This window comes from Drosophila melanogaster, chromosome 2L (genome assembly GCF_000001215.4).
Source record: "Drosophila melanogaster chromosome 2L".
In the NCBI taxonomy this organism is placed as follows: Eukaryota; Metazoa; Arthropoda; class Insecta; order Diptera; family Drosophilidae; genus Drosophila; species Drosophila melanogaster.
In genome coordinates, this window is record NT_033779.5 from 8365907 (window position 1) to 8389845 (window position 23939).

Genomic DNA, 23939 nt, shown 5'->3' on the forward strand with positions numbered 1-23939 from the left:
GGCCTAATTTAATAAGTGTGATTTTAATATTCTTCAGAATTCAGTTAAATAAAATATATTTCAGAAAATCTATCGACGCGCGGAAACGCCGATAGTATCGAATGATAACCGATATGCGTTCCACCTCTACCGTTGTGTCACTTGAAGAAAAAAAATATTAATTTGCACCAACGACGTACGTTTTTCGTTCGAAAAGAACAGCAATCAGCGGATAATTGTATGGATTCTTAGAAAATTTGCAGCGACGAAATATAGTACCTTGCGAAATTATTTTGTAACCTTGAAGAAGTAAACTGCGAATCGCCAGAGGGCCAAATAGAAATCTCGTCGTTTGCCTGCAGAATAGAAGACCCGATTTTCAGTGCGCTTGTGTTTGTGTGTGAGCAGCAGAAACAGCAGAAAAAATGGCAGCAAGCGACAAATCGGTCGACGATTCACTATATCCCATTGCGGTTCTAATCGATGAACTGAAAAACGAGGACGTTCAGGTTTGTCATGTCCTAAAACCTGAAATCCAATTGTATCTCGCGAAGAATGTGCAGAAATATTCTAGTGATTAAATTTTGGGGTAGCGTGCCCACACTCCCTGCTTTATCTGCGATTGTATTTGTGCAAAAATGCGTCACGGTGTGTGTGTGCGTGTGTGCATGGGCATTTGTGTTGGTGCGAGTGTGTGCATCGAAATTATACCGAATTTCGATATACACAAGATTAGCGTTTTGCGAAAAAAATTACTATTATCAATTAATTGCAATTATGGGTATACGTCTTTATCCGCTTTTTATTTGTAGATTTTGTTATCCTTCATTTATGTATGTATAAGTATAAGTTTTTACGCATTTGCTATTTGCAAAAACAATTTACAACTGCGCGTGTTAAAAATAGATCAACTTCAATCAATAGTAATACCATAACTGATTTTAAAATGAGATAGTAAGATGAAATATTTTCGTTACATCGAATAATCTAATCACTTATCTTATCTAAAAAAGATATCTTAAGTAAATATATATGCTACGTTTTTTTTTGAAAATAAAATGTAGGGTACAGGTTGACCACCGCTTTTGTAAAAAAAAACCAATAGCCCTATCAATAATAACCTCAAAATCGTAGAATTAGTTACCACTTATCCTAAATTTGAATACCCTATTAAAATAATCATCTTTAATATTTTCCCTTACCAAAACAGCTTCGGTTGAACTCCATCAAGAAACTGTCCACCATTGCACTCGCTTTGGGCGAGGAGCGCACACGGTCCGAGTTGATTCCCTTCCTCACCGAGACCATATACGATGAGGACGAGGTACTGCTGGCCCTGGCCGACCAACTGGGCAACTTTACTAGTGAGCAAAGATATAATTTCTAATGAAAACATTTCCAACCATGTTCCGCCGTTACTTTCCAGGTCTCGTTGGTGGGCCAGAGTTTGCCATGTACTTGATTCCGCCCCTCGAGAGTTTGGCCACCGTAGAGGAAACCGTGGTGCGAGACAAGGCTGTGGAATCTCTACGCACCGTGGCCGCTGAGCACAGCGCCCAGGATTTGGAGATCCATGTGGTGCCGACACTGCAGCGATTGGTTTCCGGTGACTGGTTCACCTCACGCACCTCTGCCTGCGGCCTCTTCTCGGTCTGCTATCCACGCGTCACACAGCCAGTGAAGGCCGAGCTGCGCGCCAACTTCCGAAAGCTCTGCCAGGATGAGACACCCATGGTGCGCCGTGCAGCGGCCAACAAGCTGGGCGAGTTTGCCAAGGTCGTTGAGACGGAGTATCTGAAGTCCGATTTGATTCCCAACTTTGTCCAGCTGGCACAGGATGATCAGGTAAGCACCTGATTAAGACCAATTTAACAACACTCCAAAATATCAATCCTTATCCTTAATTTCCAGGACTCTGTCCGTCTGCTGGCTGTAGAGGCATGCGTAAGCATTGCCCAGCTGCTGCCTCAGGATGATGTAGAGCACGTAAGTTGATCAGCGCTGAAATTGTTAATACCTGTTGGCTTACAAAAAATATTCCATAGCTGGTTCTGCCCACGCTGCGCCAGTGCGCCAGCGACTCTTCCTGGAGGGTGCGTTACATGGTGGCCGAGAAGTTTGTTGATCTGCAAAAGGCTGTGGGCCCAGAGATTACTAGGGTGGACTTGGTGCCTGCCTTCCAGTACTTGCTCAAGGATGCCGAGGCCGAGGTTCGCGCTGCAGTGGCCACCAAGGTGAAGGACTTCTGCGCCAATCTGGACAAGGTCAACCAGGTGCAAATCATCCTTAGTTCCATTTTGCCCTATGTCCGCGATCTTGTCTCGGACCCCAATCCTCATGTGAAGTCAGCTCTGGCCTCAGTGATCATGGGCTTGAGTCCCATGCTGGGCGCCTATCAGACTGTGGAGCAATTGCTCCCCCTGTTCCTTATTCAACTCAAGGATGAGTGCCCAGAAGTGCGCCTAAACATCATCTCAAACCTGGATTGCGTTAACGACGTCATCGGTATCCAGCAACTGTCACAGTCGCTTCTGCCCGCCATCGTCGAGCTGGCCGAGGACTCCAAGTGGCGTGTGCGTCTAGCCATCATCGAGTACATGCCTGCTCTGGCCGGTCAGTTGGGTCAGGAATTCTTTGACCAAAAACTGCGCGGTCTCTGCATGGGATGGCTCAACGATCACGTGTACGCCATTCGTGAGGCAGCCACCCTCAACATGAAGAAGCTCGTCGAGCAGTTCGGAGCTCCCTGGGCCGAACAGGCCATAATTCCAATGATTCTGGTTATGTCGCGCAACAAGAACTATTTGCACAGTAAGTTATCGAATTGAAATTGTAATGATCAATATATGCTTATGGTTCTTATGATTTTTAGGAATGACTTGCTTGTTCTGCCTGAATGTTTTGGCAGAGGTCTGCGGCACAGATATCACCACCAAGTTGCTGCTGCCCACAGTTCTCCTGCTTGCCGCTGATCCCGTTGCCAATGTTCGTTTCAACGTGGCAAAGACCCTGCAGAAGATCTCGCCCTTCCTGGAGGCCAGCGTCATTGATGCCCAAGTAAAGCCCACACTCGACAAACTGAACACAGACACAGATGTGGATGTCAAGCATTTTGCTGCACAGGCCATTGCCGGCATAGCTGCAGGTAAGCAATAAACAGTCTAATATAAACAAGGTTAGCGTTTGACAGGGATAGAAAGGGTCTAACTTATAGAACAATATATAACATTATTCATTATCACAAGTTTTAAGGCATGCAGGGAATCTGAGAGTTACACAAATTCATAAATTGTCAGTTAGTAGTAAGACTTTAATTTTAATTAAAATCCTGCCATAGAAATGGAACTGAATGTGTTTAGAACGGCAATACCGCCGTGCATGGGCGCCAAAATTGAGGCGGCAATGGACTCAAAGCTGATAGTGGAACCGCCCCGACAGCCGGAGGCAGCTGACAATGACATTTTGCAGGAGATGAATGGCAAGGCAGCGGAGCCGCCCACGCTTGACTCGGAATGTTAGAGGATGAGTAGCCAACCACATGACGTGTGATGTGCCTCCCGCTGTCTCCAGCCAGTTCCACAAGCCAATGTGTTTAATCCTCCCCGTCATAATCGTATTCACATTTGATTGTTTGTTTGTTCAAGATAACCAGGCTAGATGTCCGATCTGATTAAAGTGCGAGTGCAGTGGATCAAATATTTAACCGATACTAATGTTGTGCCATATTTTTTTGTCTCTTTCCCGGTATCATCGCCATCACCACGTGGTTATCTCACCATTCCCCACTCTGTGTTCGTCTGCAATAATGTGTTTTGTATATTTGTTTATAGCGTAATCAACCTTCTTGCATCTTTTTTTATTCTATTTTTAAAACTGTATGTATTTAACGCCGGCAACAAAACATATTATGTAGCAACAACACTTAAGAACGGAAAATTGTAGTGGATCCCGGAAGGTGTTAAACGCTGCAGCCGATGCTGGATGAGGGATGAATGGAGCCAGGAGTCAGAGGAAGGAGAGAATCGGAGAATCAGCATGGGAGGAGACCCACTAAACGCGACACACAACTAAACATTACTACTTACATACTTATATTATATATAAATTACCATAGGCATAACGATCATTATTAAAAACATTTGTAGAGTTTGGAACATTTGATCGCATCTGAATGCAAAAATAAAATTGTAGTGAAACAATATCACACGATCTATTGAAAAGTTTAATGTGGAGCAAAATTGAATATTTAACTCCCAAAATTGTATACCAATTTCTAGGTTTCAGTTGTCAGTTCAAAGTTTGGAAATGTAATATTTTCCTTTTTATAGTTTCGTTCAAATTAAGCTTTATATACATTCTGATTATTTGGCAGGTGCATTGATTATTTATAATTTGTGAGAGGTATGGCTATGAAAAGCATAGATTATACAAACAAAATACTTGTATTTTTACATTTTAAAAATACTGTTAATTTATTTTGAAATCCTAAAATCATTCCAGCAGTAAACGATTTTGATAGCAAGCTAGACTGATATCGATAGGCGCCAAACAGACACCTGGCGATAGTTGGGGCTTCTTTTTGGTTTTTTAATTGGATGATGGTGGTGGTGGTGGTGGTGGTGGCGAGCAGTTTCTAGCGAGAGATCAGTTGGACTTTTGCGACGAAGCGATACGCTTGTTTGTTTTGCCGTTCCGCTGCGCGTTGGCCAATGTTTGCCTAACTCTCGAATCGAATTCCGAAACCGAGTGTGGACGCGTAAGTGCCATTGAATTATTCCGTCTGACGCTCGAGCGCCATCGAATCGGATGCGGCGTGGAATGTGGTGGAGTCAATGGGGGGATCAGATGCAAATTTGATTGGGCAAATGGGTGGAACCAATCAATTGTGTGTATACAATAAAACGAGGTGTTTGTGTGTGCCCAACCAAACACAGCCAAATGCGGAACATTATCAGTTTACCCACGGCTGTCGCAATCTCCGCGTCCGTTTACCGTCCACTGACCTACGATCCACCTGCCCCCGTGGACGCAACAAGTGTCCGAATATTTATAGTCTATGGGCTCTATGCATTAATTACTCGCATATGTCAAAAACGCTGAGCTGTTATTACAATTAGTGCTTCATTATTTAGCCCGATTTCCCCAAGTGGCGCGTTTCGCTAAGCGTTATTATTTTTACCTTCCGCTAAACACTTGGCGCCGATTCGATTCCCTCCTTACCCTCGAAACCAGTGATACTCCATCGTGCGACTGAGCATTATCTGACGGCTAATTTTCCCCCGATAAGCCGGAATATAAATTGAAGTGCTCTTTATTTATGTCCGCGATACAACGGCGAAATCGAGGCAAAAAAAGAAGGCCGGTACTTAAATTACCATTGCGTTGGGCAGGCAACGAGGGTCAGGGGTCTTCCATTTCGACATATATCTATGTACACATTTATAAGCATTTCTACAGTCCAACTTCCCTCAGTTAGATATGTTATGATTAGGAGGTTGACAAGAATAATAGTTGCAATATTAATTTATTAGTTTATACAAGAAAGTTTTGAGATTTCATAATCTCATTGAAGTATTTATATATTTTATTTTAAAAAGTATTTGTATTTGCTTGTGTTCTGCATTGTACTTTGTACTTTAACAATGTATGCTTAAACTGAAACACCACTTTCTAATTTAATTCAGTCCGAAAACAAATATATTCCAAGCTAAACTTTAACTTTTGTTCCCACTTAGGGACGTTGGACTGTAGCTTACAAGTGTGTTTGAATGGCATTGCTGTAATTTCAAGTCTGCATATTTAAGCACTGTAGTTTGTTCACTTAGACCTCGGGTTAAGGTAATCTCTGGCAATAGACAGTGGGCCCTGTAGCTGGTTGAACTGTCAAACATTTCACTTTTTTTATGATAGCCATATTACTAAGGTCAAAGTTACAGGGTCCGCCCATAAAAAGACTATTACTTTTTAAAAGTTAATTTTAGTGATAATAAAATGCACTTAAATAGCTAGTAAAACTGTACTTAAATAAACATGCTGTATTAGTCTATATATAATTAAACCCATCATATTAATGGATCAATAATAGTTACGGCGATCTTTAAGTTTGTAACTTTCAACGGGAAAACTTTGTAATTATTCAGCTCACTCCTGTTGAGGAAACTCATTATGTTGCAATTTTAATTGATCGTGGTGATTTGGAAATAAGTAGACTGGCTGGCGACAAAGCTTTTATTTTTATGGCATTCATTCAATCACCATTGAATTAGTCCTCAAGTGCATAATGGGATTAGCGTTCGATTAAACTTGTTCAGCCGATAGAAGTGGATGAATAATAATGCGGAGATTTGGAATGTTCCGAAATCGGATGTTCCACCGTAGGAGCACATGAATGATGCATGGACAGGCAAAGGCTTGGACTCCCACACGGACTTTGCCGCCGTTGGGGCGGCACACTCGTGTGAATCACGATGCTTACGATGTCGCAAGGCTTTTTTTGGCCGAACTCACCATTACTATCTTATCCGAAAAAGATTGAAATTTAATTAGAGTTATCAATTTCAATGGGGGTTTAGGCCACGCCACATTAATCCGGCCAACCGAGTGCCCGGCCCAGTCTTTGCCAATCACCGCATGGGACCAGAGGATATCCGGACAATCCACTGGCCACGTAATCAATCACTTTATGGACTAATAGCCGACAGCCCACAGAAACATGCACAAGGCCATTAAAAACAAATCCAGTAAGTAAGTGTGCGAAAATGGAAAATTCCGCTAATACAATTTGGATAATTATTAAACCAGGGCTCCTCTGCGGACTCAAGAACTCCAAGGCGGATCTAACGACAGCCAAGTTTATACTATATTATGGGTAAGAACTAATATTATTATTAGTAAATATGAAGAAAAATTATACATAAAGCCATGTTATTGCACTAATATCCAAATTTCTTAAATATATTCAAGTATTCACCTATAGCATTATCTTTTATTCACAGACCCACGGTGGCAGATAGCGATATCTATGACCTAACCGATTTCCAGAGTCTTCTGGAGGACGAGCACTTGGATTTGGGCAAGAACACCGTGCTCTATTTGCACGGCTACTTGGAAGATCCGGATGTGGAGAGCATTCACGTCATAGCCGAGGCCTATCTGGAGCGAAAGGATACCAATCTTATCGTCCTAGACTGGGGTGAACTGGCCGATGGCAATTACATGTTCGATGCCTTCCCGAACCTCAAACAGCTGGGCCCAGAGTTGGCCAAGGTCCTGCTCAAAATGTTCGACCATGGCCTGGACATTGAGAAGTTCCACATTGTCGGACACTCGATGGGCGGCCAGCTGGCCGGACTCCTCGGCCGAGAGATTACTAAACGCACCAAGGGTGTCAGAAAGATAAAAAGGTAAAATGAAAGAGGTTTGATTTCAAATTATTTATTCATGCTCGGTTCGATTTTAGTCTATGCCGACGTCATGATATACGATGTTTAATATACGATATTTAGTTAATAATTTTAATGTCCAAAGCTTAACACTTTTGTATTACCATATGGTAATACAAAAAGTTTTTTTTTAGAATCGTTGTTCGGCAAAGTTTATAAAGTTTATATTGAATCCTTTTCTTGTCTCACTTATCTCCAATCTTCTTTTATAGAATTTCCGCTTTGGATCCCGCATTTCCGCTCTTCTATCCGGGCACGCACCTGTCTGCCAATGATGCGGAGTTCGTCGACGTGATACACACGGACGCCTGGCTGTACGGAGCTCCGACGAGCACGGGCACGGCGGATTTCTGGCCAAATGGTGGATACAGCCTGCAGCCTGGCTGTCCCAAGCGAAACTACAAGATGCTCAGCGACAACGATCTGTCCAGTCATCGGAGGAGCTGGTGGTTCTGGGCCGAGAGCGTTTCGGATCGATATCCCATTGGATTCGATGCTGTGCCCGCCAAGAAATGGTCGGACTTCAAGCAGAACAAAATAGTAGAGAATTGCCCGCCCGTGGTGATGGGTCATCATTGTCCCACGACGTAAGTTTCTACTTGCCTTATATGCATAGCGCAGAATTTAGTTTCATCATTTGAAATTGTGATTTTCAGAATTCATGGCGACTTTTACTTACAAACCAACGGACATACACCTTTTGCTCGAGGCAAGGAGGGCACTGTCTACGTTGACCCCAAGGATCTGCTGGGAAATACCCACAGCATCACCTGTGACTGCCCGTCGGAGAAAACGAATTAATAAGACCATCTACAATTGCACTGTGTACATTATGAAATGTAGCTATATTAATATTGTTGTTTCTATGACGCCTTACACCACATTTTGATTTACGAGAAAAATATACTTAAATTTTGTTGTTGAAAAAAACTTTGCATTACTTTGGGGTATTTATACATTATTATTGCACTATTTGGGGTTTTAAATGAGTTTTATTAATTACTTTTTTTGAATGGATTTTTTGAACTTTCAAATAATTTAAATCTGGTTGCTGGTTCCGCTCTTGCAATTCATTCCGGAACCAGTTCGAAAGTTGCGATATCGATAACACAGCTATCGACCCGTCAACCTCTGCCACCGATAACATTGTTTGCAACAATTGAGCATATTGACAACAAAACGAAATTCGACAGGCTAAAATGAAGATAAAACTAATAGATTCGGTGGTGCGCAGTTTTAAGGTGGCCAAGATCTTCCGAGAGAACACGGACAAGATCAACGCCATCGATTTTGCGCCCAACGGCGAACATCTAATATCCTGCAGCGAGGATGACCAGATCGTGATCTACGACTGCGAAAAGGGGACGCAGTCGCGCACGGTGAACTCGAAGAAGTATGGAGTGGATTTAATCCACTTTACGCACGCCAACAACACGGCCATCCATAGCTCCACCAAGGTGGACGACACCATACGCTATCTCAGCCTGCACGACAACAAATATCTGCGCTACTTCCCCGGCCACACCAAGAAGGTTATCTCGCTGTGCATTTCGCCGGTGGAGGACACCTTTCTCTCCGGCTCGCTGGACAAGACGCTGCGCCTGTGGGACTTGCGCTCGCCCAACTGCCAGGGACTGATGCATCTCTCTGGACGACCCATTGCTGCCTACGATCCCGAGGGCTTGATCTTCGCCGCTGGCGTTAACTCGGAAAGCATTAAATTGTACGACCTTCGCTCTTTCGACAAAGGCCCCTTCGTCACATTTAAACTTAATCAGGAGAAGGAATGCGACTGGACTGGCCTTAAGTTCTCCCGTGACGGCAAAACAATTCTGATCAGCACGAATGGATCGGTCATCCGGCTCGTAGATGCCTTCCACGGCACTCCGCTACAAACGTTCACGGGCTATCCAAACAACAAGGGCATTCCCATCGAGGCAAGCTTCAGCCCAGACTCGCAGTTCATCTTTTCAGGCAGCACCGATGGACGAGTGCACATCTGGAATGCCGACACTGGCAATAAGGTGTCCGTACTGAATGGTGACCATCCGGGACCGGTGCAATGCGTTCAGTTCAATCCAAAATACATGATGCTGGCGTCCGCGTGCACCAACATGGCTTTTTGGCTGCCCACATCCGAGGAGGGCTTGTAGGCAATGATTCCCGCTTGCTTAGCTTATAAGATTACAATTTAATTTATAAATAATAAATCAACATAACATAAACAGAGGCCTCTAACTGGATTCCTGGGGCTGGTCCTTGTGGCGGTCGTATCCTCTACGTATGCTGTTCAGGAGTTGTCCAAGATTATGACCCATTTTGGCACTAATGCCGAGCACGGGATTTTGCAGGCGACGTTGCAGTTCCTCAAAGTTGTTTTGGCCCTCTTCCACGTCCAGCTTATTGGCCACCACCAATTGCGGGCGACTCGCCAGACGTCCGCCAAACTGGCGGAGTTCGTGCATTAGCTGCTCATAGTGCGTCCATGGCTCCGGTGCACTGGCATCTAACACGAACAGCAACAAGGTGCAACGCTCGGCGTGCTTTAGGAACTGTATGCCCAAGCCCTTATTGCGATGAGCATCGGGCACGAGTCCGGGAAGATCGGCAATGGTGAGCTGGACATGATCATCGTACTGGACGGTTCCCAAGTGCGGACGCAGCGTGGTGAAGGCGTAGGGAGCAACCTTTGGCTTGGCCCGTGTCAGTGCATTCAGTAGGGTGCTTTTGCCAGCATTGGGGTAACCAATCAAACCCACATCCGCCATGCTGCGCAGTTCCAGAGTGTATGATAGATCTTCACCCCTAGGACCGTATTCGCTGACCTTGGGACTTGTTTCCTTGTCCGTGGTAAAGAAACGGTTGCCCTTGCCACCGGCTCCTCCTCGAGCGGCCACAAACATAAGATCCGCTTGTCCCAGATCCCCGACAATTTGACCTTGCGCATTCCTGATCACCGTCCCGATTGGAACCTTGATCACAGAATGCTTGGCGTTCTTGCCATGACAATCCTTGGAGCTGCCCGGCTCTCCTTCTTCAGCTTTCAGAACACTCCCCACGTGGTTAAAGTTGCGCACATCGTTAGAGGCCTGGAACACCACATGCCCGCCGTGGCCACCGTCTCCGCCATCTGGACCGGCCCTTTCATTGCACCATAGCTGCAGGAAGGACACGCAACCGTCGCCACCCTTTCCGCCGATGGCACGTATCCTCTTGGCATCGGAGAAGTACTGCGCCTGGAAATGTGGACACAAAAGTGTGGCATTAGTTATGTAAATTCCATTGCAATCTTATGATTCTACCTCTTTCCGGGTGGACTTCGCCTTCTTCGGACGCAGCGCTGATGCCACCTGACAGTAGTTGGCTATGAGACCAATTGGTTTTGCATTTCTGGATATATTCAATGAAAATCGCGCAAGAAACGATTTGCCGGTAGAGAATAACATTGCTGAAGTCTTGTGACCATGGGCATAGTCAGAAAAATATGTAATAGGGATTGATATATCTTAATCAAGTGAAATTAAATTAAATGATCTAAAGGTTCGAGAAATGTATTATATAAATATATTAAGATGTATTTTTAGGGCGGCTAGAATTTTTTACTTTTAAAAAAGTATTCGAATCCCCGTCTACACCTGTGGAAAATCACCTGCTGATACATAAACATATCGCGACGACTATCGAAAGCTATCGAACCAGCTGGAAATTATGTTTTTGTTATCCAGAGGAACGAGAAGCTTTCAACAGTTGAGAAAGATGTCTATTAAAGGAGCACTCATTGATCTCAGTGGCACCTTGCATGTGGAGGATGAACCTACTCCGAATGCTGTCGAGGCGTTAAAAAGGTGCTTAGTTTAAACCAAGGTATTCGTAATTATTTTCAAAGTTGCCGTGTAGATTGCGTGACTCTGGCGTACTGGTGAAATTCGTTACAAACACCACGAAGGATTCAAAGGCCACTCTTCACGAACGGCTATGCAGGATTGGCTTCCAACTTGACGCCTCTGAGATCTACAGCTCCTTGAGTGCCGCAGTCTCGTATGTGGAAAATGAGAGACTAAATCCGTACTATATTCTGTCTGAGGATGCACGACAGGACTTTCCGCCGGAGGACACTAGGCGCTATAAGGATTCAGTTGTAATCGGTCTGGCACCCAAGGCCTTTAACTATGAACAGCTGAATGAGGCTTTTAAGTGAGCATCCGAGCAAGGATATTCTTATCTCAATTAACGATTATCTCTGCAATAGCGTTCTATTGGAAAACAAGAATCACAAACTGATCGCCGTGCATCAGGGTAAGTACTACAAACGAGCAGAAGGCCTAGCCTTGGGCCCAGGGTGCTTTGTCAAGGGTTTGGAGTTCGCTACAGGACGAACTGCCAAAGTGATTGGCAAGCCCAATCCTTATTTCTTCGAAGGAGCTCTGGCTGGTCGGGATCCAGCCTCATGCGTTATGATTGGAGATGTATGTAAAGTAAGGAATACATTTTGAAAACTTAACGAATTCTTGATTCGCAGGATGCCAATGATGACATAGTGGGCGCCATGAGCATGGGCATGCAGGGAATTCTGGTCAAGACCGGCAAATATCTGCCGGATGTCAAACCATCCCCACCTCCAACAGCGTTGTTGGAAAACTTTGCAGAGGCTGTCGATTGGATTATACAGAAAAACCAATCTTAGGCTTTATTGGGCTTCTGCAAATGTTTATCGTGTTTAAAACATAGATACTGACGAATTTTTTATTTAAAATAGTTACTTAAAAAGACTTTACTGATATAGGTAAGGCTTAGATATAATTAAATGCTCAAAATAAGTTCAGTTCTGATTATAAACTTTTCATGTGGAACATAATAAAGGACCCGTTTTTAAAGTGTGAACTAGCCCGAATCATTTTTCAACGATGTACGAATACAGCCAAACACAATTATGTAATTAATTTAGTGTATAAATGCTTTTATTTTATAAATAGCCGTAAAAATTCATCTGAAATGCTGTTTAAAACAGATCAACGGATTAAGATTAAGCATAGTTGTGTATCAAAATTGTGAGTAATTGAAGGTCTTGCCGCTTTCGAATCCTTTATGCTCTTAAGACAGTTTCGACTGAGCGAATTTGCTGGCCAATTGGACAATTTCGTCCACCTTTTCGTAATTTGTGCCCGATGCCTGGGCGGATTCCGGTTTGCCACCTCCCTTGCCTCCCAGCGTGGCGGAAACATGCTGCACCCACTCGTTGGCCTTCAGACCCTTTTCCACGGCACTTTTCGGCACCGAGCTGAGACAGAAGATCTTCTTGGAGTCCGCATCCACTGACAGAAACATGGCGGCAGCGTCGGGCAGCTGGCTGCGCACTTGCTTCAGTGCGGCATCCAGCGCCTTGGTGTTGTTAAAGGCTTCCAACTGCTCGACCAGCACGGTGGCATTGGGATTGGCTTCGCACAGAGTCTTGGCGCGCTCCACAACAGTGACCGAGACAGCGGCACGCAGGGCACGTTCCTTATCGTCCAATGTTTTCTTCAAGCCCTTCAGCAGATTGCGCATCTCGTCCTTTTTCACGTAGGGAATCGTAGCATGCGAGATCTGTTCAGTCAGCTCAACAATCTCCTTCACATGCGACTTGGAGTCCTTACCGGACTTATCGTTATCAATGGTGGCCTTAAGCCGGACGATTTCTTGTTCAAATGCTTCAGATTTCTTCAGTGCCTTCAGAGCTTCGGGTCCTGTAAGAGCCACAATTCTTCGGATACCCTTGGCAATGGCCTCTTCGCTGCTGATAACAAAGTCCATTATGTGACCCGAGCGCCTCAAATGGGTGCCGCCGCAAAACTCGACGGAGGTTTGTTCGCCGGCTTCAGAATCGGGATTCTGCTCCAGTTCATCTACGGGCACTCCGAAGGAGATTACCCTAACGGGATCCGGGTACACTTCGTCGAAGACCGATCGCAGGCCTCGGATCTTCTTGGCCAGGGCCAATTTCGACTCCTTTGCGTAGATCGGCACATTCTTGTACACCATCTCCTTAGTCAGCTGCTCCGTCTTGGACACCTGCTCGATGGTCATTGCCGCCTTGCTGTTGAAGTCAAAGCGTAGCTTCTCTGGCACTACCAGAGAGCCTTTCTGTTCGGTGTCCTTACCCAATACTTGCAGCAAGCAATGGTTGAGGGCATGGGTGGCCGAGTGGTTTTTCATGGTCAACCAGCGACGCTCCACGTCGATGTGCAGTTCCAACTCATCACCCACCTTAAGGGTGCCCTCTACAACGCCAATGTGAAGAATGTAGCCTCCGCGGTTGTAGACACGGTCCACAAGGAACTCGTTCGCCTCGTCATTGACTTTAACCAGTGCACCTTGGTCGTAGATTTGACCACCGCTCTCTGCATAGAAATTTGTTTTGTCCAGAACGATGCCCGCCTTCTGTCCGCTGGTGATCTCGTTCACAAACTGGTTTTCGAAGCGCAGGGCAACAATTTTACTATTGCACACACCGTAGTTGTAGGCGGAGTCACGTTCGTCAGACACAGCCTCGTACTTGTACTTGAAGGTGTCGTTGGTTGGTGGCACACCTTGCTCCTGCAGCTGCGAAATGGCGTGCACATCCAGATTGATCTCCTCGATTTTGCTAGCACCTTTGCCCTGCGAAAGCACATATGAATTATGCTTGGCTGCCTCATAGCCATCCATATCGATTTTCAAGGATTTCTCCTCTGCCATAAGCTGGGTTAGATCGACTGGGAAGCCGTAGGTGTCGTACAGCCGCCAAGCAACATCTCCGGGAATGGTAGTCTGGTTACCCAACTTTTCGATTGTGCGGTTCAGCAAGTTGCGCCCGCGCGTTAACGTCTTAAGGAACTGCAACTCTTCCTCGTTGATAATATCAATGATGTGTTGGGGATCTTTTTTCACCTCCGGGAAGGCATCACCAAGCAGATCAACCACTGTGTTCACCAGGGTGGCGAAGAAACCGGGCTTGGCATTCAACTTCTCAGTGGCATAACTGTGGGAAGATAATGTCAAGATTATTATTGCTTAGAGAGTGTAATTTTTTAATTGATCAAGAATAATGACTAATGACTAATGTAATATAATGTATATAAGACGTAGTATTAAGTTATCTTACCGCACAGCGCGACGAAGGATGCGTCGCAGCACATAGCCTCGGCCAGTGTTGTCCGGAGTGCCGCCATCAGCCAAAGCAATGGTGATGGTGCGGGCGTGATCGGCAAGCACGCGGTAGGCCATGTCAATGCCGTCCACATCGTCGGCACCCACACGACCCTGGTAAGGTGGGGCACCAGTGCCCGCCTGGATGGCATCGAAAAGTGGCACAAACAGATCGGTATCGTAGTTAGATCGCTTATTCTGGATGACGGACACCAGCCGCTCGAAACCCATGCCGCAATCAATGTGCTTCTTGGGAAGTTGCTTCAAGCTGCCATCAGATTCACGGTTGTACTGGATGAACACGAGATTCCAGATCTCCAGGACATCGGGATCGTCCATGTTGACCAGCTCCGGAACGCTGCGCCCGCCGATCCGGTCGAAGTGCAGCTCAGAGCATGGTCCGCAGGGCCCAGTCTCGCCCATCTCCCAGAAGTTGTCCTTCATGCTGCCCGGCAGGATGTGTTCCGGTTTCAGGCCCAAGTCCAGCCACATTTGCTTGCACTCCAGATCGGGCTCCAGACCGCTGGCCGCGTCACCACCAAAGTAAGTCACATACAGACGATCCTTGGGTAGGGCGAGTCGCTGCGTGAGAAACTCCCAGGCCCAGGAGCAGATCTCCTTCTTAAAGTAGTCACCGAAGGACCAGTTTCCCAGCATTTCAAAGAAGGTGTGATGATAGACATCCTTGCCCACGTCGTCCAGATCGTTGTGCTTGCCACCGGCGCGAATGCACTTCTGCGTGTTGGCCACGCGCACCCACTTGGACATTTCGCTGTTGGGATCAGCGGTGCCCAGAAAAATGGGCTTGAACTGATTCATGCCGGCGTTGGCGAACAACAGCGTGGGATCGTCCAATGGAATCGTGCTGGACGAGTGAACATAGATGTGCTTCTGCTCCTTGAAGAAGTCCAGATAGGCGTTGCGCACCTCCTTTGCTGTGAGTAACTTCATATTGCTGGTTCTGCAAAGGACAAATCGTGAGTGTAAACGTTGCCACGCGACAATTGGGGCTCCCTAACCCCTTAAAACGGCCACAAATCGGAGCAGTGAAAGTGCACTTTGCACAGTACGTGACAAAGTTATACAATTTGGAAGCGAATTGAATCAAAAAACGTTTACTTGTTTATTTTTCGTATATGTAAATAGACCACACTGGTACCTAACCAAAACAAGTTATGTATTACTCACGTTTCAAACAGTAAATGCAAATGCAAACAATTTCGTCAGCCGACTGCAGCAACGTGTGAGATTGGCTCGATAGACAATGCGGCAAACTGGATGAGATATCGATAGATTTAGAGATGGCATAATGAAGAAAATAATTTTTTTATATTTAAAATTAAGTCCACTTGCTTAATTTACATTAATTGCACTCTAGAACCCTCCAGATATATGTAAAAAATCACAAATTTTAAAAAATGCATTTAGAATAAGCTCTTAAATGCGCCTCTATTTGAGCTAGTTAACAATGTGTAACAATTAAAAGTCCATTCGCTGTGGCAAGTGTTCCTCCTCCACCTGGTGCTCGATCTCCCTCATGCGTAACATAAGTTTAAAGTTCTGCTTGTCCTCCTGGCCAGTAAGGAACATGGTTAGCAGGGCCTGCAGGCCGATTAAGGTTCCTAAGGCTGGGACAATGGGGCGTGTAAATTTCCGCCACAACAGAAACACTTCTCTGGGATTTTCCGTAATCGAGGGAATACGGTACGTGTAGCAGCGGGTTGCGAACAGAAATGCGGCGAATGGGGCCAGAATTGTGGGATATACGATGCCCAGACTTGTCTGAAAGGCAGCACTGCGCATCTGGATGCACACCGGGCACTCGCCCAGCGGATTTAGTAGGATGGGCCGCTGAATAAAGAACTTGTGCGCCAGCATGGTAAATATGGCGGGAACGGCGACAATCGGGAGGTAAGTGGACAATCGACCATGTCCTCCAAGTCGCAGCTTGGTGCGATAATGATTATTTATGTAGGCGCCCGTTCCCGCAGCCAAAGCACTCAGAATTCCGGGCGTGTAGCGCAACGACCATCTACAAGGCAATATTTTGATCGCTTGTTAGGTAAGCGGCAACTTTAGAAGGCTTCATGCACTCACACTTCGCCTATTTTGTCCCAGGAAGTTATAATCTTCCATTGGTATTTGAGGGCCTGATCCTCTGTTATGACCACCGCGTCCCTGGGCAGTTCGTCGGGCTTGGCGCGTGATAATGCCATTTTTCATTAATTTATCAAAATATTTGGTTCTCAGAAAACAGCTGCTTATGGGTCAGTGTTGTATAAGTCCCGAACCGGTGTGAGAATGTTGAATACAGTGGGTATCGGAAAAAGGTCTCGGAAAGTAACGCGAAATTTACAGATGATGACATATCAGTGCTGTTAAATGGTCAAATCAGTGTTGCGTGCTGTTTTATATCAGAGGCGAATTGAAGTGTACTACCATAATTCTTGCGAGTCTGCTTAAAATGCCTCACAAACGTAGGAACCGAGTACATGCGAACCAAAGGAATTTCACAGCGCGACGCGTTTCTGTGGCCAAACTGTCGTCTGCACCGCCGAATGTGCTCGTCGAATCCTGCAACGGTTCTCATGCGGATAACAGTTCGCCGGACAGTCCGAAAGCCAAAGAAGGTGCAATGACCAACGGGAAAAACCCGGAGATCAAGTTAGCCGTGCCCAAATGCAACACCACCGTGCGCAAGCAGAACGAGGCCCATATCATATCCAACATTAAGCTGGATATGAACCTTAATAAGGATTCTAACTTTATCGCCCCACAGGTTAATTAAGGTTTTCAATTATGTATACTGTTTTATAATAACATATTCTGTAACTACCCCAAAGATCACCAAAAAGATGAACTTCGCTCCGAATCGTGTTGTATTCGGGGTCCTGGTGCCTCTCAATGTCAACGATTCTGTGCTGGTGCCGCACAATAGAAAACCGGATGCCTTAAAGCACACATCGAAAGAATCGGAATCATGCAAGGCCATAAGCGAGCCCCAGCTAGCCGACTATGCGGAGAAAGTAGATCCCATGATCATGGCTGTTAAGGAACCAGTACTCCACTTGGATTGGGAACCAGGACCCTTCGATTTTTTCGGCGCATATAGGAGAACATACAATTAGAGTTACATTTTATTTATAAATATATCCGAGAATATCAGAATGTTTGTAGCTTTGTTAACCGATGAAGTTCATGACCACCAGATGAAGGATCACATGAGCGAAGATGAAGTCGGCGAAACCGCGTTCCGGCGAAATGCCGGCAAACACGCTCTTGTTCTGGGGATTGGCCTGCAGGCGTAGGCACACTGCCAGGACGAAACAGCTGACGGTGCTGATGAAACCAGATAGGAAGGAGTTGAACGGGAAGGTTCCAACCAGGCAGCAGTAAACAAACTGGATGATGCCGGTGAGCAGAATGTAGCCGAGGTAGATGTCCACCAGCTTCAGTTTCTTGGGCGTATTCTGCACGTAGTCGTTGTAGAACTTGGAAATGACGCTCGACAGCTCCACCATTTTGCTATTTTATGTGATATTTGTCCGGATATTTAAGGATAAAGGCGCTTTTTAACAAATTAATCGCAGACACGTCACAAATTGGGAGAGAACTCAAAAGTAGGACCGTTCGTCTAGTTTGAAAATAATACTGATAGCTTTATCGATGAAGGCGCAAGTACAGTGGGCACTCAATACCTTGAAGTTTAATAAAGAATAGGTTTATATATTAAAAAATTTTTGTGTTTTAGTTAAAACTAAAACATAACAAATCTTATAGATTAATGACCGCTATCGATTCTTTTTTAATGTTGCATATGTTTGAGAGGTAATGTTATAATTTAATTTATATAAAAAGAAACACAAATTCTTTTTCTAACCCGTTAATAAAGTTTTCTATCCGATTTTCACTGTACCGCCAAATCAGCGAATTAATCGATAGATACGGAAAGTCATCCTCGATTGTTGTGTCTTGCTTTGCTTCTTCAGTGCTTGTTTTGGGGTGAGAGGCAATTGTTATTGCGAGTTGAGTTCGAAGAAATTAGTAACGTATGTATTTAAAACACCACAAAAGGGTATGATGTGCGTTGCAACGTTACAATAAACATTTGCTATCCAATGTGCAACAGTGATGCAGCGTGTTATCAAACTTCTTTTATATGAACACAACATGATTCATTGCTGATGTTTTCTCTGTTCGATTCGCAGACTGGGAGAAGATAATTGCCATAGCCTCCTCCCACCACGCACCCCAAACTCAGCAATAAATGAACTTTATAATTTGATTGGCTCTTCGCATTGATAAACCAGCGTTGTGACCTTCGCAGGAGCACCCATTTCATTGTCAGTGTCAAGCGGGAAAAAATCAATGGAGGACCTGACACCTTTGACCAACCTTCAACAGGTAGAGCAGAGCCAGACACATCTGGTCATCAAATTGCGCATGCTGAATGGGTTTATTTTGATTTCGTATCCGTACATCTGTTAATTATGTTTTTGTTTCAGTTTTAGTTTCAACATTATCATTTTTCCAACTGCCCAAAAGACGCGTTCCTACAACTCAACCATCTCCAGTTGAGATACATCTAATTTCCGATACAGTCAGTGTAAGTGAAAAAGATATAGTTATGTATCTTTGTAATGTCGCACCTTGTTGTGCAAGTCTGTGATGCAAGATAAAACGAAAATAAGTTCGTAATGCTTTGTTTGATTTCTTTATGGCTCTCAAATAAAGATTTCTTGACATAAGTCGGCTGCTTGTCTGGATTTAGGTAGACTTTACGATTTAAGCACTATTAATTCCTCGCTAAATAAATAGCACACATTCTATGACCATGTAGCACTTATATGTAGGTCTTCTAAAAGCAAGCACACTGGAATTATTAAATCTATTTTTTAAAGCTAGTGTTAAAGTAAGAAAAGCATGATTACTTGTCAAAATGGCAATATAACCAGAATACTGCATGCATGATACATAAATATGCAAATGATATCAACGCTAGAATGATTCGAACCTATGTATCATTTATGTATTATGTATATCTCTCATTATAATTTGTATTTGTTAAGTTAACACTTTGATTTCACGTTTATTTGCGAAAACTTTCTTCTCGCCTTATATGTTCATTCAAGAAATTTATCAGTAGTATTAAATATCACAATAATGCAACTTGAGTAATTCCGTTTGCTGACTCAAGTCAATAATCTGAATATAATGGGTGGATATTTGATTCACCGTCTGGATACACATTATATAATTGTGATTTATGGTATGCTCGCTGGCTTCGCAGGAGATATGCGGGTCTTATCTCTACGTATGGATTGTTTTTCGCGACTTGTTGGTGTTTTCGACTTTAAAGCTATACTCTAGTGGGAGACGAACTCGTCAATATGATATCGACTTCCGAAGCACGCGTAATCAGACCCATATGCAAAGTAATGAAATGATCACATTAATCGTACTTTGAGTCAAGTCCAAGGCTAACTTGGACTATCAGCATGGTCGAAATTTTCCACTCTACTCCGCCCGGCACGCGATCACTGTCCACTATGCAACGCACTATCTGCACCTCCTATTGTTATAAGCGTGGAAAACTGAGTCAGCGGAAAATTTCCGAGGCGAAAAGCGGGCGTCTCAAGTTGCACTCTTAGTTTGTTTCGTGCAGCCGGAGAGGGCGCATCATAAAATCCAACGCTCTTAGTTACTTACCTACCCCTGTTTCCAGATTCCCGAGGGAGCGCCGCGCAAGAAAAAGATGACGGAACGACAGCCGTTGCTCCTCCAGAGCGATGCCTCTGACTACGAGGGCAGTCGAGGATCGGCAGCACGACCCGTGCGCAGCTCTCCGCCGGACAACACTCTCGTCAACGTGCACAGCGAGGACAGCTTAGCAGGTGAGTTTGTGACCAGGTCAAAATATGTTATTACAAAGTAAATTGAGGTATGACGAGAAACTTATAATTTTTTCGCTTTTTTCTGTGAGTGCACGCAGCAGCCTCTGGATCGGGAGATGATGAAATTGGATCGACGGATAAGTCCTATAACCCCACCCATCATCGCGACCTGGAGCATCCGACGTCCAACTTCGATACCCTGGTTCATCTGCTGAAGGGCAACATTGGTACGGGCATTCTGGCAATGCCGGATGCCTTTAAGAACGCCGGACTTTATGTGGGACTCTTTGGCACAATGATCATGGGAGCCATCTGCACTCACTGCATGCACATGCTGGTCAACTGCTCCCACGAGCTGTGCCGGAGATTCCAGCAGCCATCGTTAGATTTCTCGGAGGTGGCATACTGCAGTTTTGAGTCGGGACCTTTGGGACTAAGACGATACTCCATGTTGGCTCGACGAATTGTTACCACGTTCTTGTTTATCACGCAAATCGGTTTCTGCTGCGTCTACTTCCTCTTTGTGGCGTTGAATATCAAGGACGTTATGGATCACTACTACAAGATGCCTGTGCAGATTTACCTGCTTATAATGCTTGGACCCATGATCCTGTTGAATCTGGTGCGGAATCTGAAGTATTTGACACCCGTTTCGCTGGTTGCCGCCCTGCTCACAGTTGCCGGACTGGCCATTACATTCTCGTACATGCTGGTGGATCTGCCGGATGTGCACACGGTCAAGCCGGTGGCCACTTGGGCGACGTTGCCTCTATATTTTGGAACCGCCATCTACGCGTTCGAGGGAATTGGTGTTGTCCTGCCCTTGGAGAACAATATGCGCACACCCGAGGACTTTGGCGGCACCACAGGTGTCCTCAACACGGGCATGGTGATCGTGGCCTGCTTGTACACAGCTGTCGGGTTCTTCGGCTACCTGAAGTACGGCGAACACGTGGAGGGCAGCATTACCCTAAATCTGCCGCAGGGCGACACGTAAGTCCTTAAACTTTCCATTGCTAATCGGTTTTAGTTGTAAGACAGAGGGATTTAATATTTCTCATGCTGATATACATAATCTACATGCTCTTGCTATTTGAAAAGCGCTATTCGAAATATTGATAGTTCAGATAGTTAAGATCGTTATTAACTTTACTGTCTAAATAATTTTAAATTACATGATAATAAAGCTAGCAAAAGGTGTTATAACAATTTTTAATGATATTCCCAGACTGCAATACTAATATTTTAATTGTCTTCCTCTTTACATATTTAGACTTTCCCAGTTGGTGCGGATTTCAATGGCGGTGGCCATCTTCCTCTCGTATACGCTTCAGTTTTATGTGCCTGTGAACATCGTGGAGCCCTTTGTGCGAAGTCATTTCGATACAACGAGGGCCAAGGATTTGTCAGCAACTGTGCTGCGAGTTGTTCTGGTCACTTTTACCTGTACGCATAGATAGTCAATATTTAAAATGTTCCAATTATCATCGTATTTTATTTCACAGTCCTGCTGGCCACCTGCATTCCCAATCTAGGCTCCATTATCTCGCTGGTAGGAGCCGTCAGCAGCTCAGCTTTGGCCCTAATTGCACCACCCATAATTGAAGTTATTACATTTTACAACGTTGGCTATGGACGCTTCAATTGGATGCTATGGAAGGACGTTTTAATCCTGATCTTTGGACTCTGTGGCTTTGTGTTTGGCACCTGGGCCAGCTTAGCTCAAATCCTGAACGACAGAACCCACTGAGTTTAATCGAAATAAGCGAATCGAAAACAGAACCTGGCTAGTTCTGCCTACAAATGTGTGCGAATTTATGACGAAGGCTTTATGTAGTTACACTCAGACTACGAATATGTTTACCATTAGTTGTTTACCATTTCCCAACTGGTATCGGTCCAGTCCAGTGGCGGTGCTTTAGTGTGATTAATTTATATTTATGGCAAATTAGTTGCATTTTTTTTTGTTGTTATCAGCCAGCTGCAATCGTACCAGACAATAACTAGCATTTTAAGTAGAAAGTTTTTCAACATTTGTTCAGTTTGTCAGTTGGAGATTATTTCTGTGTTAACTCGATGACCGCACAATGCCAAACGTGATTTTACGTAGTATTCTTAACTAAATTATTATTTAGCTTTTACTATGTAGTCTAGGTCGGGGCAGATCATTCCAAAGCAACTGCTAAGAATTTCCCAAAAACCGAAATTAGCTAATGTTATCTGCATACTTTTATCGTTCGATTATTTGTAATTATACAACTATAAATACATATATATGTATACCCCTAGCCGTACTGGTCCCGAAATGGGACCTTCGATAAAGTTTTGTAAATACATCAATTCGGTGTATCAACAAATGTTCTTTAATAGTTCAATCGGTAACAAAGACAATAATTAATATAATGTTTATAAAAATCAGTACAATTGATGTTATTTAGTATTCCTACCACAGGGCTTGAATGGTCACTGGGAATGGGATTCCATTGGAATTAGCCACTCTCAATGGACTCGATGAGAGCAGAATCAGTCCTTGAGCTCGTGGACCGTTCCTAATCTGCTTGGTCAGGCGAGCGGGTGCCTGCTGGACAGGCTGAACTTCCTCTGCATCCGGATCGGGTGTAAAGTCTTGCGGCTCCTCATCGCTGGGTAGCTGCTCAACTGCATCGGTAGGCGGTGGGCCGTAGGTCAGATCCGGTGGTCCATATGTCTGATCCGGAACTCCTTCCTCGAATGGCACCTCCGGCTTCAGTTCGTCGGCGGATGGATAGGGTGCTGCCTGCTGTTTCTGAAGTTGCTTTGCCAGCCGTGCTGGCTGAGCTGAAACCGCTCCAAGTGCCAGGACCAGAACCAGCAAGGAACAGGATGACTTCACGTAGCTGCGCATATTGGCTTTGACGCAAGAGATACACGAACTTATGAGGGAACCGTTGTTGATTGATTGATAACTTTGCTGTTCATTACCTGTCTTTTTATATGTTTTTCGGGTACTACGTGGATGGATTAATCAATTTTTGGTGGTAAAACGTGGTCGTTTGGTTAATGACTGGGTCATCCAGTGGCCCTTGTGGTCATTTGGAGTTGTCGTCAATGTCACGTTGCAGGTGCCCAAAACGGGAAATCAATCAGCCCATTAATTTCAGTGTCAATGTTAGCCAGAATAATTTTTTTTATGAGTTATGGAAAATTATAATAAATACACATTGCATAAATATGTTTTAATACATTATTAAAAGTTGTTATATGCATATCACTAATTTTCATGCAATGGGCTCTTAAAATTCCCAAGTTCTTTTTCCGCATGGAGTGCTTATAAAGCGCGACAAGTGTGTGGTCCAAACGTGTTGTTTGGAAGGAGAGCAAGTTAGCACTCCCCTAGACAAGGATGGAACACATAAACGGTCGGCTAGGCACAGACAAAAGCCGTCCACAAATTTTTTTAAATCTTATGATAGCTTAATGC

At 44.6% G+C, this 23939-nt stretch overlaps 11 protein-coding genes and 2 non-coding genes across 33 annotated transcripts; 7 read left to right on the forward strand and 6 right to left on the reverse strand.

The window, feature by feature from the left end:
• The first annotated feature begins 131 nt into the window (after window positions 1-131).
• Window positions 132-4184, forward strand: Pp2A-29B (Protein phosphatase 2A at 29B). Of its 5 annotated transcripts, none has more exons than NM_001298819.1 (8): window positions 132-488; window positions 1190-1343; window positions 1406-1824; window positions 1891-1965; window positions 2025-2790; window positions 2852-3124; window positions 3317-3654; window positions 3810-4184. In NM_001298819.1, exons 1-7 carry the CDS (start codon window positions 405-407, stop codon window positions 3496-3498), a joined length of 1953 nt encoding a protein of 650 aa, NP_001285748.1. In that variant the 5' UTR covers window positions 132-404; the 3' UTR covers window positions 3499-3654; window positions 3810-4184. The 5 variants fall into 5 exon arrangements, with proteins under 5 accessions (NP_001285748.1, NP_001245944.1, NP_001027226.1 ...); NM_001259015.2 differs by having other exon boundaries at window positions 3317-3493; window positions 3810-4176; NM_001032055.3 differs by lacking the exon at window positions 3317-3654 and having other exon boundaries at window positions 132-217; window positions 287-488; window positions 3810-4176.
• A 252-nt stretch (window positions 4185-4436) lies between these two features.
• On the reverse strand, window positions 4437-4764 carry asRNA:CR45341 (antisense RNA:CR45341). Its single transcript, NR_124144.1, has one exon.
• Window positions 4548-8344, forward strand: CG17292 (uncharacterized protein). 4 transcript variants are annotated; one of them, NM_001298821.1, is made up of 6 exons: window positions 4548-4735; window positions 6552-6719; window positions 6781-6847; window positions 6975-7382; window positions 7634-8008; window positions 8078-8344. In NM_001298821.1, the coding sequence occupies exons 2-6, from the start codon at window positions 6692-6694 to the stop codon at window positions 8220-8222; spliced, it is 1023 nt and encodes a 340-aa protein (NP_001285750.1). In that variant the 5' UTR covers window positions 4548-4735; window positions 6552-6691; the 3' UTR covers window positions 8223-8344. The 4 variants fall into 4 exon arrangements, with proteins under 4 accessions (NP_001285750.1, NP_001285749.1, NP_723380.1 ...); NM_001298820.1 differs by having other exon boundaries at window positions 4624-5341; NM_164811.3 differs by having other exon boundaries at window positions 4624-4735.
• A 210-nt stretch (window positions 8345-8554) lies between these two features.
• On the forward strand, window positions 8555-9643 carry Wdr82 (WD repeat domain 82). Its single transcript, NM_135373.3, has one exon. It carries the CDS (start codon window positions 8621-8623, stop codon window positions 9572-9574), a length of 954 nt encoding a protein of 317 aa, NP_609217.1. The 5' UTR covers window positions 8555-8620; the 3' UTR covers window positions 9575-9643.
• On the reverse strand, window positions 9596-10891 carry CG13390 (uncharacterized protein). The gene is made up of 2 exons (NM_135374.3): window positions 10724-10891; window positions 9596-10657 (listed from the first exon to the last, which is right to left on the reverse strand). Exons 1-2 carry the CDS (start codon window positions 10865-10867, stop codon window positions 9656-9658), a joined length of 1146 nt encoding a protein of 381 aa, NP_609218.1. The 5' UTR covers window positions 10868-10891; the 3' UTR covers window positions 9596-9655.
• Window positions 10892-11128: 237 nt separating this feature from the next.
• CG17294 (uncharacterized protein) lies at window positions 11129-12300 on the forward strand. Its single transcript, NM_135375.4, has 4 exons — window positions 11129-11266; window positions 11319-11615; window positions 11671-11887; window positions 11941-12300. The coding sequence occupies exons 1-4, from the start codon at window positions 11178-11180 to the stop codon at window positions 12103-12105; spliced, it is 768 nt and encodes a 255-aa protein (NP_609219.1). The 5' UTR covers window positions 11129-11177; the 3' UTR covers window positions 12106-12300.
• Window positions 12301-12355: 55 nt separating this feature from the next.
• AlaRS (Alanyl-tRNA synthetase) lies at window positions 12356-15858 on the reverse strand. 2 transcript variants are annotated; one of them, NM_078787.4, is made up of 3 exons: window positions 15774-15858; window positions 14542-15546; window positions 12356-14418 (listed from the first exon to the last, which is right to left on the reverse strand). In NM_078787.4, exons 2-3 carry the CDS (start codon window positions 15534-15536, stop codon window positions 12513-12515), a joined length of 2901 nt encoding a protein of 966 aa, NP_523511.2. In that variant the 5' UTR covers window positions 15537-15546; window positions 15774-15858; the 3' UTR covers window positions 12356-12512. The 2 variants fall into 2 exon arrangements, with proteins under 2 accessions (NP_523511.2, NP_995656.1); NM_205934.3 differs by lacking the exon at window positions 15774-15858 and having other exon boundaries at window positions 14542-15682.
• Window positions 15859-15914: 56 nt separating this feature from the next.
• CG13392 (uncharacterized protein) lies at window positions 15915-16901 on the reverse strand. Of its 2 annotated transcripts, none has more exons than NM_001273318.1 (2): window positions 16683-16901; window positions 15915-16617 (listed from the first exon to the last, which is right to left on the reverse strand). In NM_001273318.1, the coding sequence occupies exons 1-2, from the start codon at window positions 16799-16801 to the stop codon at window positions 16065-16067; spliced, it is 672 nt and encodes a 223-aa protein (NP_001260247.1). In that variant the 5' UTR covers window positions 16802-16901; the 3' UTR covers window positions 15915-16064. The 2 variants fall into 2 exon arrangements, with proteins under 2 accessions (NP_001260247.1, NP_609220.1); NM_135376.2 differs by having other exon boundaries at window positions 15999-16617; window positions 16683-16817.
• A 53-nt stretch (window positions 16902-16954) lies between these two features.
• On the forward strand, window positions 16955-17751 carry Rcd4 (Reduction in Cnn dots 4). Of its 2 annotated transcripts, none has more exons than NM_135377.3 (2): window positions 16955-17364; window positions 17429-17751. In NM_135377.3, the coding sequence occupies exons 1-2, from the start codon at window positions 17050-17052 to the stop codon at window positions 17711-17713; spliced, it is 600 nt and encodes a 199-aa protein (NP_609221.1). In that variant the 5' UTR covers window positions 16955-17049; the 3' UTR covers window positions 17714-17751. The 2 variants fall into 2 exon arrangements, with proteins under 2 accessions (NP_609221.1, NP_001188722.1); NM_001201793.1 differs by having other exon boundaries at window positions 17007-17364.
• Dad1 (Defender against apoptotic cell death 1) lies at window positions 17706-18231 on the reverse strand. The gene has a single exon (NM_135378.4). The coding sequence runs from the start codon at window positions 18104-18106 to the stop codon at window positions 17768-17770; it is 339 nt and encodes a 112-aa protein (NP_609222.1). The 5' UTR covers window positions 18107-18231; the 3' UTR covers window positions 17706-17767.
• A 317-nt stretch (window positions 18232-18548) lies between these two features.
• On the forward strand, window positions 18549-22898 carry CG13384 (uncharacterized protein). Of its 11 annotated transcripts, none has more exons than NM_001201794.2 (7): window positions 18549-18660; window positions 18794-18989; window positions 19091-19191; window positions 20311-20479; window positions 20578-21472; window positions 21753-21925; window positions 21985-22898. In NM_001201794.2, the coding sequence occupies exons 4-7, from the start codon at window positions 20341-20343 to the stop codon at window positions 22227-22229; spliced, it is 1452 nt and encodes a 483-aa protein (NP_001188723.1). In that variant the 5' UTR covers window positions 18549-18660; window positions 18794-18989; window positions 19091-19191; window positions 20311-20340; the 3' UTR covers window positions 22230-22898. The 11 variants fall into 11 exon arrangements, with proteins under 11 accessions (NP_001188723.1, NP_001188725.1, NP_995657.1 ...); NM_001201796.2 differs by having other exon boundaries at window positions 18549-18634; window positions 20569-21472; NM_205935.3 differs by having other exon boundaries at window positions 18549-18634.
• CG42819 (uncharacterized protein) lies at window positions 22822-23425 on the reverse strand. The gene has a single exon (NM_001201799.2). It carries the CDS (start codon window positions 23361-23363, stop codon window positions 22923-22925), a length of 441 nt encoding a protein of 146 aa, NP_001188728.1. The 5' UTR covers window positions 23364-23425; the 3' UTR covers window positions 22822-22922.
• A 392-nt stretch (window positions 23426-23817) lies between these two features.
• Window positions 23818-23914, forward strand: snRNA:U6atac (small nuclear RNA U6atac). Its single transcript, NR_001626.1, has one exon. It is a non-coding gene; the product is annotated as a small nuclear RNA U6atac (small nuclear RNA).
• The last annotated feature ends 25 nt before the right edge of the window (window positions 23915-23939 follow it).

Bases quoted from the DNA above. Each gene is read 5' to 3' on its own strand.
- CG17292 (NM_001298821.1), top strand. From the start codon at position 6,692: ATGCACAAGGCCATTAAAAACAAATCCA. The intron at 6,720-6,780 runs GTAAGTAAGTGT...TTATTAAACCAG, and splicing joins GGCCATTAAAAACAAATCCA to GGCTCCTCTGCGGACTCAAG. The intron at 7,383-7,633 runs GTAAAATGAAAG...CTTCTTTTATAG, and splicing joins GGTGTCAGAAAGATAAAAAG to AATTTCCGCTTTGGATCCCG.
- Wdr82 (NM_135373.3), top strand. From the start codon at position 8,621: ATGAAGATAAAACTAATAGATTCGGTGGTGCGCAGTTTTAAGGTGGCC.
- CG13390 (NM_135374.3), bottom strand. From the start codon at position 10,867: ATGTTATTCTCTACCGGCAAATCGTTTCTTGCGCGATTTTCATTGAAT. The intron at 10,658-10,723 runs GTAGAATCATAA...CCACATTTCCAG, and splicing joins CGAAGTCCACCCGGAAAGAG to GCGCAGTACTTCTCCGATGC.
- CG17294 (NM_135375.4), top strand. From the start codon at position 11,178: ATGTCTATTAAAGGAGCACTCATTGATCTCAGTGGCACCTTGCATGTG. The intron at 11,267-11,318 runs GTGCTTAGTTTA...GTTGCCGTGTAG, and splicing joins GCTGTCGAGGCGTTAAAAAG to ATTGCGTGACTCTGGCGTAC. The intron at 11,888-11,940 runs GTATGTAAAGTA...CTTGATTCGCAG, and splicing joins CATGCGTTATGATTGGAGAT to GATGCCAATGATGACATAGT.
- AlaRS (NM_078787.4), bottom strand. From the start codon at position 15,536: ATGAAGTTACTCACAGCAAAGGAGGTGCGCAACGCCTATCTGGACTTC. The intron at 14,419-14,541 runs GTAAGATAACTT...ATCTTCCCACAG, and splicing joins ATCCTTCGTCGCGCTGTGCG to TTATGCCACTGAGAAGTTGA.
- CG13392 (NM_001273318.1), bottom strand. From the start codon at position 16,801: ATGGCATTATCACGCGCCAAGCCCGACGAACTGCCCAGGGACGCGGTG. The intron at 16,618-16,682 runs GTGAGTGCATGA...ATTGCCTTGTAG, and splicing joins TGGGACAAAATAGGCGAAGT to ATGGTCGTTGCGCTACACGC.
- Rcd4 (NM_135377.3), top strand. From the start codon at position 17,050: ATGCCTCACAAACGTAGGAACCGAGTACATGCGAACCAAAGGAATTTC. The intron at 17,365-17,428 runs GTTAATTAAGGT...ACTACCCCAAAG, and splicing joins CTAACTTTATCGCCCCACAG to ATCACCAAAAAGATGAACTT.
- Dad1 (NM_135378.4), bottom strand. From the start codon at position 18,106: ATGGTGGAGCTGTCGAGCGTCATTTCCAAGTTCTACAACGACTACGTG.
- CG13384 (NM_164812.5), top strand. From the start codon at position 18,954: ATGGAGGACCTGACACCTTTGACCAACCTTCAACAG. The intron at 18,990-20,310 runs GTAGAGCAGAGC...CCCTGTTTCCAG, and splicing joins CTTTGACCAACCTTCAACAG to ATTCCCGAGGGAGCGCCGCG. The intron at 21,926-21,984 runs GTACGCATAGAT...TTTATTTCACAG, and splicing joins TGTTCTGGTCACTTTTACCT to TCCTGCTGGCCACCTGCATT.
- CG42819 (NM_001201799.2), bottom strand. From the start codon at position 23,363: ATGCGCAGCTACGTGAAGTCATCCTGTTCCTTGCTGGTTCTGGTCCTG.